Here is a 13621-nt window from a genome sequence, read left to right on the forward strand (position 1 = left end):
TGTATTTGCCCTTTTCATAAATGCTCGTGGTTGACCTGGTCAAATTAACATCATGAGGGGAGATTCTGGAGAGGTATGGGGAAGTAAAGCACAGAGCATTCTTCTCTGACATTCACAAAGGCCCAATTACCATATATGGCAACGAAATGGGGCAGATTCCCTGACTGCCTCCTAGGAATGGGCCATGTTTGGGTAGTCACATATTACCAAATCTATGTTTAGGTGGCTACTTCAGACAGGTACTTCACCCTAGAATTATGGAACAGCTTCCAAAATGGCTGCAGGGCCACTCCTGAGTAGCACACCAGAGGCGTCTCTGAACAGCATAAGATCACAAGTGACTTTGTGGTCATTACTTTATTATATAAAGTCATTGACTTATTTTGCAATTTTTATTTTCTTGGTCCTGTATCGTAATGGCATACTCCTGATGCCCTCAGTTTCCAATGACTTCCAGAAGTTTGACAGACACCATACACAGGTGCAAAGATAATTAATAAGTAAAAAGAACAGATACCCAGTATTTGGTCAGGAGCTATTTTAAAATGAGATAACAAACCAAAACCAAGATAAATACAAAAGAGAAAACCTAATTATTTTCTAACGAACAAACCTTTTTCTCTTTTTAGACCCGGATTGTTTGCAAACCAGGATCTTGACGAGCCGAAGACTGCAGCAACACAAAACTCTCCTCCCACAGATTTACTAGGTGAAATCTGTGGAGCTGGTTTGGTTTTGCTTAAAATAAAAACAAAGTAAAATTAACACAAGGTAATTCTCAAAGTTACATTTACTAGTGATCCAAGAGGTCTCTCACTCAACTTTCATTCCAAGTCCCAAGGCCCTGATTTTCAGAATTACTGAGCGCTTCCAGCTGCCACTAGTTTCAACTGGAATTGTGAGTGCTCACAGTTTCTGAAAATCATGCCCCAAGTGTTCCTTAACTGCTGAGCTTTAAGAACAGGACTGTCTAATAATGCAGAATTGTTTAAGTTGTTTAAAAGACTCAGAATTGCAGATCTGCAATCATCAGGAACAACTTCCAGATTGAATGCAAACATTTTTACACATCTTATTATTGAGTCTCTGGGGAAAGAAAGTCTAGATTCTGGGTCAATCACTTTAGTTGGTTGCCATTTTCTTGCATTTTTAAAGAGGAGACACTTACAAACAATCCTAACATGTTCTGCAGTGCAGATTTATCTATGTTTGGTTTCAATTCTGCTGTGGGAGTAATGGGATGGGGGCAGGGAGGCGAGAAGAAGGAACATGCAGCGGATACAAGGCAATGGAGACAACATGTACAATAATAATGCTATGTAAAAAACACTACGGCATAGAATGAAATTAAGAAATGCTGTCCTCTAGGACACTATAGAGTGCATGTAGCAGATCCAATGGTATGTAATTAGGTTCAGCGAGGATACCATTCAACCTGTTTCCTTCTTGTGTCCTTTAAAAAACATGTGCTTTTATCATTTTGCCTGGGTGAAATTGATCAAAGGCCAATCTAAACCAGGAATCTGGAGATTAATTAAGACCCCAACACTGGAGGATTATGTTCGGTTTTACATGCATTCAGAATCATTTTCGGAGCAATGTTCATTTCCTCAGTTAATTTAACCACAAAATAAAAGGGCTGCCTGAGATGCAATTTTCCCTTTACCGCAGTCTCAGCCTCCCTTCTCCCTCATCTGTCTGTTCCACCCCTCTCTCTTCTTCTGTTTCTCTCAGACTCCTTTGGACTGCCACCTTCCCCCCTTTGCTGAGCCATAAAACACCATCCTTCCCGTGAGCTTTGAATTTATCATATTCCCTGTTCTCATTCCACTTAATTTTTGCATGATGTGATCTTCAAGCCCATAGGTATAAGCAAGACCCTATTTTTATTGCATTATCATGGGCTCAAGTGGCAGAAAACCAAACAGAAAAACAATGGATAATAAAACAACCCTAATCTGGTGTATAATTATAAAGGTACTTGCGTTGTTCATATTAGTCAGAATTTTTTTTATTATTATTAACCACTTATAAGTGGGTGATGTGGCTCAGCAGAAATGAACCAGCAGTAGCCAGCAAGGATTTATTTCAACAGAAGCAAATTTTTAATCAACATAATTAAGAAATCAAGTTACGATAAGCAAAAGCAAATATAACAGGAAGGATTTCTTGAGCTGGGCTTCAAACGGCCTTCTCTGCCCCTTCATGAATAGGTTCTGCCGTCCCACAGGCATTCTCATCCTCCTATATCTCCAGTAGTCTTGTTTAAAACTTGATCCTGCTCCCCTTTAAGTCAATAGCAAAATGCTCACTGACATCAATAGAAAAGGATCAAGCCCTTCCAGCCCTTCCGGGGTGCACAGTGAAGCTGGAATGAAGCTGCAGTGTGATGGGAAATGAAGTAGTGTCCCTGGAGCGTGTCATGCCATTATTTCCAAGCATTTAAAATTCAGCAGGGGAGGGAGGGGCGGATGTGGGGAGGGAAGAAGTGCCTTCAACAAGAACTCATCCAAGGAGTGAATATTTTTGTAGAACATATTGCGGGAAATCGGCTTTGTAATTTTTAAGATTGAGAGAAAAGATTAATAGTTTGCAATTATACTGCATTTTCAGGCAAAGATTTCAAAGGACTTTATAGACAACAGTAATATAGCCTCCCAGCACCCCTGGGAGATTGTATTATGCCGGTTTTACAGGTGGGTCAACTGAGGCACAGAGAGGTTAAGCTGCTTGCTGCAGGTCACACACGCAATGAGTCTGTGGTCACATAGGAGAAAGTTTTGTTTTGAAAAACTTCTCAGAAAACTCTTCATTGCACTGACTTAGGGCCTGCGCCAAAGCCACAAAAGTCATTGGAAAGACTCCAAGGGACTTCTGTGGGCTTCTGATCAGGCCCCTAGCTCTCTTGCATATGTGAGAGACCAGAATGCCCCAAAAGAGCAATTACAATGTATTGTATCAATAACCCTAATATTGATCTACCATTTAGCACTTGATATATCAGACTATTACAACTCTAATTACAGACTACTGGGTCAAAAGTCTGTGTTCTAAAAAGTTCCCAGCTATAGATCGTTAAACTGCCTTGTTTCCAAAGGAACTATTACAATCTACATTAAAATATTAGAACTGGCATTGAAATATTAAAGTGTTTGCTAGATTTTATTATACTTTTTTAAAAAAATAGCTTATAAAAGCAAGATTTTCTACCATTTCTATAACAAACAATGTATCAATCACTACTTTTTAGTTCCTTAACTTCCAATGAAAAGGTATCAATAGATTATTAACACGATTAGTGTCCCCTGCAGAAATGGAAGTGGAAGCTTAAATGTATGCATATATGAATATTGCTATTTATTGAAATACACCTCAAATCAATAAGTGATTGTATTTCATATAGAAACAGGAGAGTCTGGTATGACAGTAACTTGCATATGACTGGTTGCATATGAAGCAAAAATTGAGTGCGAGTACGATTGAGATGTATTAATTTCTTCCTGTCATCAGTTTTGCAGATAATTGTGAATATTTTCATAGTAAAATCTGAGAACAACAAAAATATTTTTTGGGGGAAAATATACATGAAAAGACAGGAAAAGAGGAAAATATACTCTGGGCCAAATTCTGCTCTCAGTTACATTGGTGTAGCTCTTGGAATAACTTAATTGGCTTCAACAGAGTTTTATGAATTTACAGTAACTGGTCTTCTAATCATAAAAAATGAAAACCTCTATAGGGGCTTTTTCCACCCCAACTGCCAAAGAATTATGCTTGTCCAAAAACAAATATAAGCACATTTAAAGGAAATGATACAAACTACATTATATTTACACCATATCTTTACAACATACATCTTTCAAGGCATGCATTTAAGTGTTGCTTTTCAGTGGCAAAACATTTTCTGTTCAAGAATGATGTTTTGTAGACAGAAAGTGGAGACCTTGTAAAACATGATTCTCATGTGGTTAAACTTAGTAGTTAAAAAAAACCTGTATCATATTTGGTTTAGACATATCTCTGAAAAAATTATAATGATGTCAACAAATCCATACTGGAAAGTTTTATAACACCGGAATCTTTAATGTTACCCCAGTCTTAATTTACCAGAGAGTTATCTTTACTACATTCCCAAACTACTTTCCCTTAAAGGACTTCTAGAGTCCTGTGGTTTTCCAAACTGATATATGTGGTAAAACTGTTAAAGAAATATATATTCATGTAATTGTGAATTTTTTAACATCTTCTTGGAAACTATAAATCCTAATTATTATGTGTACGTGATCAACTTTTCAAGCTTCATAAATGATAACAAAACAAGAATGGTGACGATAGGTGGTGACTAACTTGTTTCTACTGTGAACTCCTGCTCTTTACTCCCCCTTAACCTGTCGACACCTCATAAATTTCTTTCAGTACTGAAATTATAAGCCAATTGGCCTCACTTAAAAAAAAATAAATTTAAATGAATATTTGAAGTGTAATAACTTTCAACACATTAAACCATAATTTTTATTACAAGGGATATGATGCAACAAGATAAAGCTAAAAAAAGAATCAATCCGTTTATAAAACAAGATGGGAAACTAATGGTATAAAATATACATTGTCCTTATTTTCAATGTGTCACCTTGACAGATGATAGCACTATATTTAGCAGATACTAAAAAGATCAAAGATCCTATTTTTCTAGGTCTGGGTCACTTTGAACTACTGTACATGGACCAGCAAGGTGAAAAGACACAACAAATAACAATGGGACCCATAACCCCCTCCTGTGGGACAATCTGCAGGAAAGGACAAATAAGTGGAGGACATCTCTTAGAGGTTCTCTCTGATGGAGACTTCTTCCTAATTATTTCATTAGTGGTGCTGGGGAGTATTCTCACCTGCCCCTCCAAATGAACAGGCGATAGGCCCAACTCACAAACCCAACAGATCCCAGGGATCTACAAGAGACCAGGGCCATCTACCTTCATCTACACTGGTCCTGGGCCCCCCGCACCACTTCACCACGCTCTGGCTCAAATGGAGCCGCTCTGGCAGCCAGCAGCAGCATGGCATAACACCCTATGGAAATGGAGTACTGACTCTGGATACTTTTTATTTTCACCTTGAGCTCTGCAGCAAGCAAGAGTAGGGGTATGGAGGTGGGCGCGAGTGAGATAATACATGTCCTCCACCTGCACCTCTTACCACACAAATCCCTTCTTAGGTCTGGCCTCAGGGTCTGAGGGAAGACACTGCCTTTATGCATGGGAGGGAGATGTACGTGAATAGGATCCCCTCTGCATGTGAATCTCAGGAGCACAATTTAGCACAACAATAATAAAACATTTAGCACTCTGGGCTTCACCCTGCTTCAACTCTAATGCAAGTTTTGTCTGAATTAGTAGTGCAAGACAGGGCCCTATATATACCACATCTTTGAGTGCTCTACAAGCACTGGGCCTACTCTTACTCCAATTGAAAACCGCAGCAAATCTATTAAAAGCCAAATTCGTCCTACAGAGAATCAAAGGAATGCCAGCAATTTTTTTCTGAAACAGTGACCTAGCTGGGTACAGAACACAGGAATTCCTGTCCCCAGTCCAATGTGTTAACCACTAGGACATAGCGCCTTAAATAATTTCTTATTAGACTTAGTAGAAGATTAAAATTAAAAATGTTCACGAGTTCACCAGTTAAAATGTTAAAAAGAATCAAGCACCCTACTTTTTGAGTAGTATCAAAGCTGCACAATAAATATTTAATTTCCCCTTACATTTAGGTCCTGATTCAGGGGAGCAGTTAAGCACACACTTAAATCTCGCTCTATTCAGGACAGTACTTAAGTCCCATTGACTTCAATTTAAAGTTAAACACACATTAGTGACCGCCCTGCACCTTTAAGATGGAGAGACCTGGAGGAAAAAAGAGGGGGAGCTGGTAAAAGCCCCCCAGGTAATTATGGAATAAACATGGGTGTACTTGCACTGTACATTTTTATCTGCTGGGTAGTCCCAGACATCTAATAATAAAGTTGCGGCCTGATTAAACCCATGTCAAATGTCTCTGGTCCTTCTTTCGGAATAGCCAGACAAGGTGCTGACTTCAAACAGTAAAGCTTTCCTGAATCTGGGTGTTCCTGACTGACAACCTATATCTTACTGAAACGCAGGTAAAGTTTGTTCATATCCTGGGAAAAATAAGAAGAGCAATTGCTACTAGAAAAGGACTTAAAAGAGCAAGCAGTTGATAAACAAGAGAAAGGCCCCACTTCCCAGATCTTGCAAAGAAGAGACTTTGAGAAATAAAATGTAGGCTTTCTTCATACCAACAGTATAACATGAAAAATGATTATTTTAGAAATTAAAGATAATTGCTGATTGTTGTAACAAATCCTTACGCTTAACTTCTACAAATGTCTTTTTTGTTGCATCACAGTAAAAGCGTTTATAAAAGGATCATAGCAGTGATTTAAACATTCTGATTTTCTATTTTGTTTCGCTGAGTGAGATTTAAGGTGGATTATAAGTAATAAAATATTTTTTATCTAAGCAGACAATTATACAGTACCAAAAACAGGCATACAGGGTTTCTCAAAAAGCTACATCTGTCTGAAAAATAAATTTTACCCTTTTAAATATGAGTCTTAAAATTGTGGTTTCATAAATGAAATTCTTTTAAAATTCATCTTAAAAAGTAAAAAAAGTTAAGACATTTATATTGCATTATTGTATATTTTTAGCTTCAATCTAGGAGATTAAAATCTACTAATTAGGTAAAAGAGATAATTTACATACATATGATATAATAGAACTGATCTACAATTTACACTGTATTTGGGTTAATTAGTCTCATTCTACCTGTTTAGAATTATGTTACCAAAGAATATAAGTTTTCATGTTTGTTGCATTAACAAAGACAGCAACTGACAATTATTATCTGTAACCTACAAACTGGTGAACAACTGAAACCTCTAAAATGTTAATGTATTTTAATTTTGAAGGAAAAAGATATAACAACAATAAATTAGTAAACAAACTGGTAAATAATGTCTTTCAAAGTACCGGCAGGAAAATACTGCATGAAATTTACAGTTACATTTGCAAGAATACTCAAAAATTGTCTCTCTCTCTCAAGAATAACCATGATGATTTTAAATTATAAATGTTGTACATAAATTAGTTTATAGTGTTTTGCCTAAAATCAAGTAAATAAAGACATGATCCCAGTTTCCATTCCATGGAGCAAAGAAAAACTACCCACAAAACATTTACAGGCCCTTAAATTCAACAGACAATAAACTGTCAAATCTTTGCTCATTTTGCCGACATAATTTGAAGTCTCATTAAGATTTTAATGGAAACAACATGCCCTACATCTTTTTCATTCCCTGCCCCCAAGTGTATATTTTTGTCCCAATGTCTGTGTAGGCAAGTAAAGACTATTTTCTTGTGCGCCAACACTGGCATCAAACAGACCACAAAAGAGTCTTGTAAAAGACAAGCAATGATTTTAAAGTCTATTATATTTCATGTATTCCTCTCTTTAATCTAGGTCTTTTAATCTTGTTTCACTCTAAAATCATTTCTGGTTGACAAGTGTCCATGGCTGTCTTTGTTAAAGCTAGGGGAGCCTGCTTTATGAATCTAGGCTACTGATGCATCCATTTATTAGATAATCCACATTCAAAACTTTTTGTCTGATGCCTGTATAGTTATTAGGGAAAAAGTATCAGATGGAATGCTCAACTACATGGAAAACTACATTTACAAATGAATTTTAGGAAGACAATTTCAGTATGGATGCAAAAACACAGGTTATCTTACCCCAAAAGGGCCTATCTGGAACTCTTCATTACTTTGAGTTATTATTTCTTGTAATATCTGCAGCACAAATGCTTTCATAATTCATTTATATTTTTAAAACTATTTTGATGCTACAGAATAGACACTAGTATAACCCTCACATAGTAACTATCCCCACTATAAGGAAATTCCATGTTATTTTCTTTTGTTCTTAGCCTTTATTTAATAGAAACTGGTGCCCCACTGTTCTTGTATTTGAGCTTGTCCAAATATCCCTTTCAGTATCTATCCTTTCTATTCTCTTAAGAATGCTGTAGACCATGAGGCTCTTAAGCCCCATTTTTTCACAGAATATAGATTGAGGGATAATATTCTGATCTGGATGTAACAGGGCTGTATGTGAACAATTCCCATTCGTGGTAATGAGAGCTGCATATTTAAATCACTACACACTTACAGTACGTACTCCCCAATAGCTCTTGAAATCTTCTGCCTAAAATCCTCACAGCCCCCTTTCATTCTAGTTATCTAAATCTGTACCCACCTGATCATACTCTTTTTATAATAAGGTAACTAGGAGTGTACACAATACTGCGAGTCAGGCTGCACCAGTCTCGTGCACAGAATAACTTCTTATGATTATTTTTAATGCTTCCATGCCCGTACAGTATTTTTGGAGCTGGTTGTGGCAATAATCTGCAATGTTAAATATTTAAAACAATGTATTGTTTTTATTACAAAAATGTGCCGACTATTAAGAAACAACATGTCTTTTGACATAGTGAGAAGAACTTCTGAATGTCTGTTTATTTAGTGTTCTTTAAAATGTTTCATCATTTAAAGTGGTTTCCTGAGTGGGACATGGTTAGTCATTATTACATTGTTATTTCATTTCGCTTGGTATAATATTTTATTACTACCTAAATTGACTTACTGCAGAGAAACCTGTAGTAGCTGGTGTCTTCTGTCCATAAGCAAGGAAAGTGTTTAGACACGACGTGTGTGTGTGTGTGTGTGTGTGTGTGTGTGTGTGTGTGTGTGTGTTAGTTAAAGAGAGAGAGAGAGAGAGGCATTATGTTTTTAGAACAGATATTGTATTCACCTTTGCTTAACCAAATTATTTTTAATCTTTTCTAACATCTTGGCTACTTCAAATATTAATTAAAATATCTATTTTTAAAATATTAAATATCATGAGAGAAACAGTGCACATATTTGTTTCTTGAACACTTGATGGCGAATATTTATCCATCGTTTAAAAGTAGCTGATTAAGTATACAGTGCTTCCACCTATGGATCAGCCCATGCAGTAAAAAAACAATTTGAATGTAAAATTATTTTCAGTGAGTACACCAAATGAATTATAGGCATGCTGGGATTGAACTCAGAACTCACCAAGGAGCTTTTATGGAAAAACATCCTGCTCCAAACAGGTAAGGTCTTCATGTAAAGGGGAAAAATGCACAAAAATTAGATGAAAACTCATTATCAACAACTACAGTGTATATCATGCTATTAAGATTTAAGATAAAGGTAAATAAAATAATTTTCATAACTGTTTGCAAGGCCCCTGAGGTATGCTGAACTCTAATGTAACAAACATGCTGATGAGGACCACATCATCCAAACACTTACTCATGTCAGTAGCCCCACTGACATCAATGTGACTACCCATGGAATCAAGTGTTTACAGGATCAAGCTCTTCATGCAGTAACTGCTGTAAATACAGCATCCACATGCTGCTATCACTTTTAATATGGACAGATTTTGAAAAGTTAGACAGTATAGTTTTCCTTTTTGAAATGCTCTGGCAACGCCTTGTAAGAGGCATTACAGAGGAAACACAGAGTTGCAGGCCTTAAAACAATATTCAAGTCATTATTAATAATTAATAATTTATTAATAATAAAGACAAACAAAGTAAATTAGCATCAACGGCAGCAGATGTGTGGGTGTTTGTCATTAAATGTTTAAAATCTGACAACGAGAGTCGAAAAAAATAATTGCCAGGAAGAGATCAGTCCTACAATAAACAAACTTCAGGTAGAACCACCATCTTTTAGGGAAGTTCTCCCTCCTCCCTCTTCCCCATTTTAAAAACACAATCTTGGAAATTAAAATGGATAACAGTGGCATGACATGCTAGTCTTTTTTCCTTACAAGCTAGTCTGGAATGCAGCAAAGAAAAGAATCACTAATTTTAAATGCAATAGCCGATATAAAATCTAATACCGATGCACAACTTAATATGTTTGGCCACTTATTAAAATTCTTTCTACAGCACAAAATCAGTTTTCAAAACTATTTTCTATAATGTACAGTATAGTTTTTAAAACCAACCCCCCCACCACATCAATTTTTTAATCAGTTTGTTTGTTTTAAATCACCCTGGCATAAGCCATAATCATACTGACATTTGTATACAGTCTGAAAAAAAGGGGATGATCAATTTAAAGCCAGTTATGTGCTCAGGGCTTCTATAATCCTTCTTTGGGGCATTTAGCACTACCCATATAATTGCTGTAGTCAATTTTTTTAAATGCAGATGTGTCCTTACTTTTTCTATACCTTGAGTTAAGGACAAATAATTGCTAAATGAAACTGAAGTGAAATATTTTCAGCCACCCAAATAAAACAAAAGGCTATCACAAGGGGGAGTTTTAGGCATGTAGCTATACGTTTTCACCTTCAATTTATACCAATTTGACATGAGAGCAATACCACTGAACACAGATGTCTTTTAAAGAAAGTAGTTATGTAAAGTTAAAGAAAACAAAAATGTTACACCTGCATGCTTAGGGATCTGAAGATGTACTTATCCAAACAAGGACAAGAAAATTGCCAGGGCAATGAAGTAACCCATAAATTATAATGTTTTCGTATTAATACAAGTTTTAGTTTTGTAGGTCAAAGACCAAATTAAAGGTATTACAAGCTCTGCAGCTTTATCACATATAGTAACGTCTCCTTTAATTAAATTGTTTTCATCCACTTGCCTACTCGGGTGCCAGTTCTGCATCAAGGTCCACTAGGGTGGAACCATCAGCCCCCCAGGAAATGCCTAGCCATTCTAGAATAGTGCTAGAACCAGGGCTTGGGGGTTTTGCCACCCCAAGCAAAAAATTTGCCACCCCAAGCTCCAAGAGCGCAACTGCCCAAGGGAAAATAAGGATTGCCGGAATGCCGCCCCTGGAATTGTGCCGCCCCACGCATGTGTTTGCTTTCCTGGTGCCTAGAGCTGGCTAGAACCGACTTTAATTGGATGAACTGACTTCTAACATAGACAGCAAGTTATTGTCCCAAAAGCCACTCCAAGGATTCATCAACAGATTAACGAAGTGGTGCTGCACTTAAGAAACCTCTGACATAAAACAGAACTCTCCATTATTCTTCACAACCCATTACCAACATACTCAAGAGCCAAGGATCTGCCTGGCCTAAATCTGTAGAGCCATTAGTTAGTGGTCTAATCATGAGACTAGGAGCTGGGAATTTCTGAGTTGTAATCCTGGCTGAGTCCTACCTAAAGCAAATCAGTTTTCCTCTCTGCCTCAGTTTCTCCATTGGTAAAAACAGGGAAAATAATACTTATCTAAGATCACAAGGACGCTGAAAGAATTAAGTATTTGTTTGAAAATTCTATAAATTATTATTAAACTGAACAAGTTACCATGAGATCTTTTTTAAATCATGAAAATTACCACTGCCTTTTTCAAGAATAAACTAAGAGACCAACACAGATTTAACTCAAACCGCACATTTTCAGATTAGATTTCTTGTAGCACAGAAAAACTGCAGTAACATTTTTAAAAATTGCTTACATTCTCAATACAAAGTCTGTACACATGTCAGATAGCACAGCAGTAACCCCTTTTTGTTCTGCGGCTCCCTGCTTTCCTTAATTTACAACTCATTTCTGTGATCTTTTACACAAGCAACGGAACATGTTCTACAATTTGCTTCACACAGCATGGTTGGTTTGTTAATAAAAAAAGACAATGTACAAATTACAAGATAACCCATCCTTGAATTGACAGCACCAGATGGCTATGCTGGGTGACAATAACACAGCAATGTCAAGGCAGAAAAAAAAAAAAAGCCACTGAAGTTCTATGTTGCAGTGGCTCGAATGCCAAGTGCACATAAGACAGTATATTGGGAATTGTCTCCCAATGGAAAACATATTAAATGATGGTGATTATGATTCAAACAGTATTTTTTATTTTTTCACCTAGTTTTCAATCTGATCATGAGTTTTAAGAAATCCAAAACTTATTTGATTTTGCTGCTTTAACATGTTTTTTAAAAATATGTAATTATTCAAGATCTTAATATATTCAACAATATCTACTTACCCTAACCGCTCCCCCCCATTACTATCAGGTTTCCCTGAGATTTCATAAAGAAATTGTGACATTTGGGCAAAATGAGGGATAAATCACAGTACTTCATACAAATTACGAAGAGTTAGAGCTGCTTCTTTATTACCAAAGTTTAGTATAGTAATTCTTCAGATGATACATAACCATGTTTGAAAAATGTGACCAAAATAGAAAGTTTTCAATAAATGTACAGGCACACTGATCACTGTCTTTGTAAGCTTTTACTTGGATTTAGTTTTAATGCATACTTGATTTTTTTCAGTTGTTGTTGCCTACGTAACTGGATCATGATATTGCTCTTCTTATTTTTGTTTGCATCACTAAATCGGACCTGGGATAAATTAAGCTCTTCTGAGTCAAAATACATCAAACAGATATCAATGATTTTCTGAACAAACAGTACAGGAGATGGGAAACATTAAAATGATAAAATCTTAGCCCATTTCAACATCAGAGACTTTATCTACGTTTCCCTCTCCTTATTTTATATAATAAAAAAAAGTGGGAGGAGGGGAAATGGATAAAGTTTCACATATATGAACTCAAACCTTTGAGAGGAAAAATCAGATTTGTTCCTGTTCTTGTAAGGAGCACTGAGAGGCTTTGTTTTGGCAAGAGACTACTACAGAAATTGACATATGGGGGTTTCAGTATAGCTATGTTATATTTGTGACTGAAGTATGATACCAACATAAATGACCATCCCTTGAGAAATTTAAAATAAATGCTGCTGTCAAAGGAGCAAACATTTACAAGAGTTTTCCTTTGTAGCAATTACTTTATCATTTATTTCTTCCTCTCTATTACAGTTCATCTATTTTACCACATTCATATGAACTGGAACTAAATACAATTCACTCCACTGAAACAGGATGTACTTATAATAGGCCAATTGCAAACACAAAGCTTTCCTCCAATTAATTCATTCAAGTGCTGTCTTTTTTTTAATGGTCCCAAGACAGACAGACAGATTGTCTAGTTTTCTATTGCTTCTCTCAGGAAATAAATCATTTGTTCCTATATAGAAAACTCCCTTTTAGGATTTATAAGCTCTTTGCAAAAAAATTAATGAATTAGGCCACACCACACTTTTCCAAGGGAAGTCAGTATTAATGGGGAAACTGACACACACAGGTTCAGTGACTTACCAAAAGACACAGTGGAAATCTGTGGTGGAGCCTACATCTCCCAGCCCCCACGCCCATGCTTTAACTACAAGATCATCCTTCTTCCTTGAAAGTGGAGAGAGTCCCTTTGGGGAATCTTTTGTCGTGTTAAAGTGTTGATATGACAAACTGCAGGAAAGCGAGTCAAAAGCCTTATAAAAAAATGGGGTAAGAGTGAAGTGCCAAATGGAGATGGGAGAACAGACAGTTTAAGAGAAAGTGGTGGGGGAATGAAAAAGTCGACGGAAGAAGCAAAGGAAGGAGACCAAAGAAAGAACA

The 13621-nt window shown here is 36.5% G+C and overlaps 1 protein-coding gene across 11 annotated transcripts in view; it reads right to left on the bottom strand.

Moving 5' to 3' along the window:
* Window positions 1-13621, bottom strand: part of BCAS3 (BCAS3 microtubule associated cell migration factor) — a 494723-nt gene that overhangs the window by 297284 nt on the left and 183818 nt on the right. For 8 of the 11 annotated variants that reach the window (XM_037880509.2, XM_037880505.2, XM_037880501.2 and 5 more), the window contains 2 exons: window positions 9189-9233; window positions 614-738 (listed from right to left, as the gene is read on the bottom strand). In XM_037880509.2, coding sequence (XP_037736437.1) covers window positions 614-738; window positions 9189-9233 — 170 coding nt within the window. The remainder of the gene's footprint in view (window positions 1-613; window positions 739-9188; window positions 9234-13621) is intronic. The other 3 variants (XM_043531385.1, XM_037880506.2, XM_037880504.2) reach the window with 1 other exon arrangement.

The sequence above is a fragment of the Chelonia mydas genome, chromosome 17 (genome assembly GCF_015237465.2).
Source record: "Chelonia mydas isolate rCheMyd1 chromosome 17, rCheMyd1.pri.v2, whole genome shotgun sequence".
NCBI lineage: Eukaryota > Metazoa > Chordata > Testudines > Cheloniidae > Chelonia > Chelonia mydas.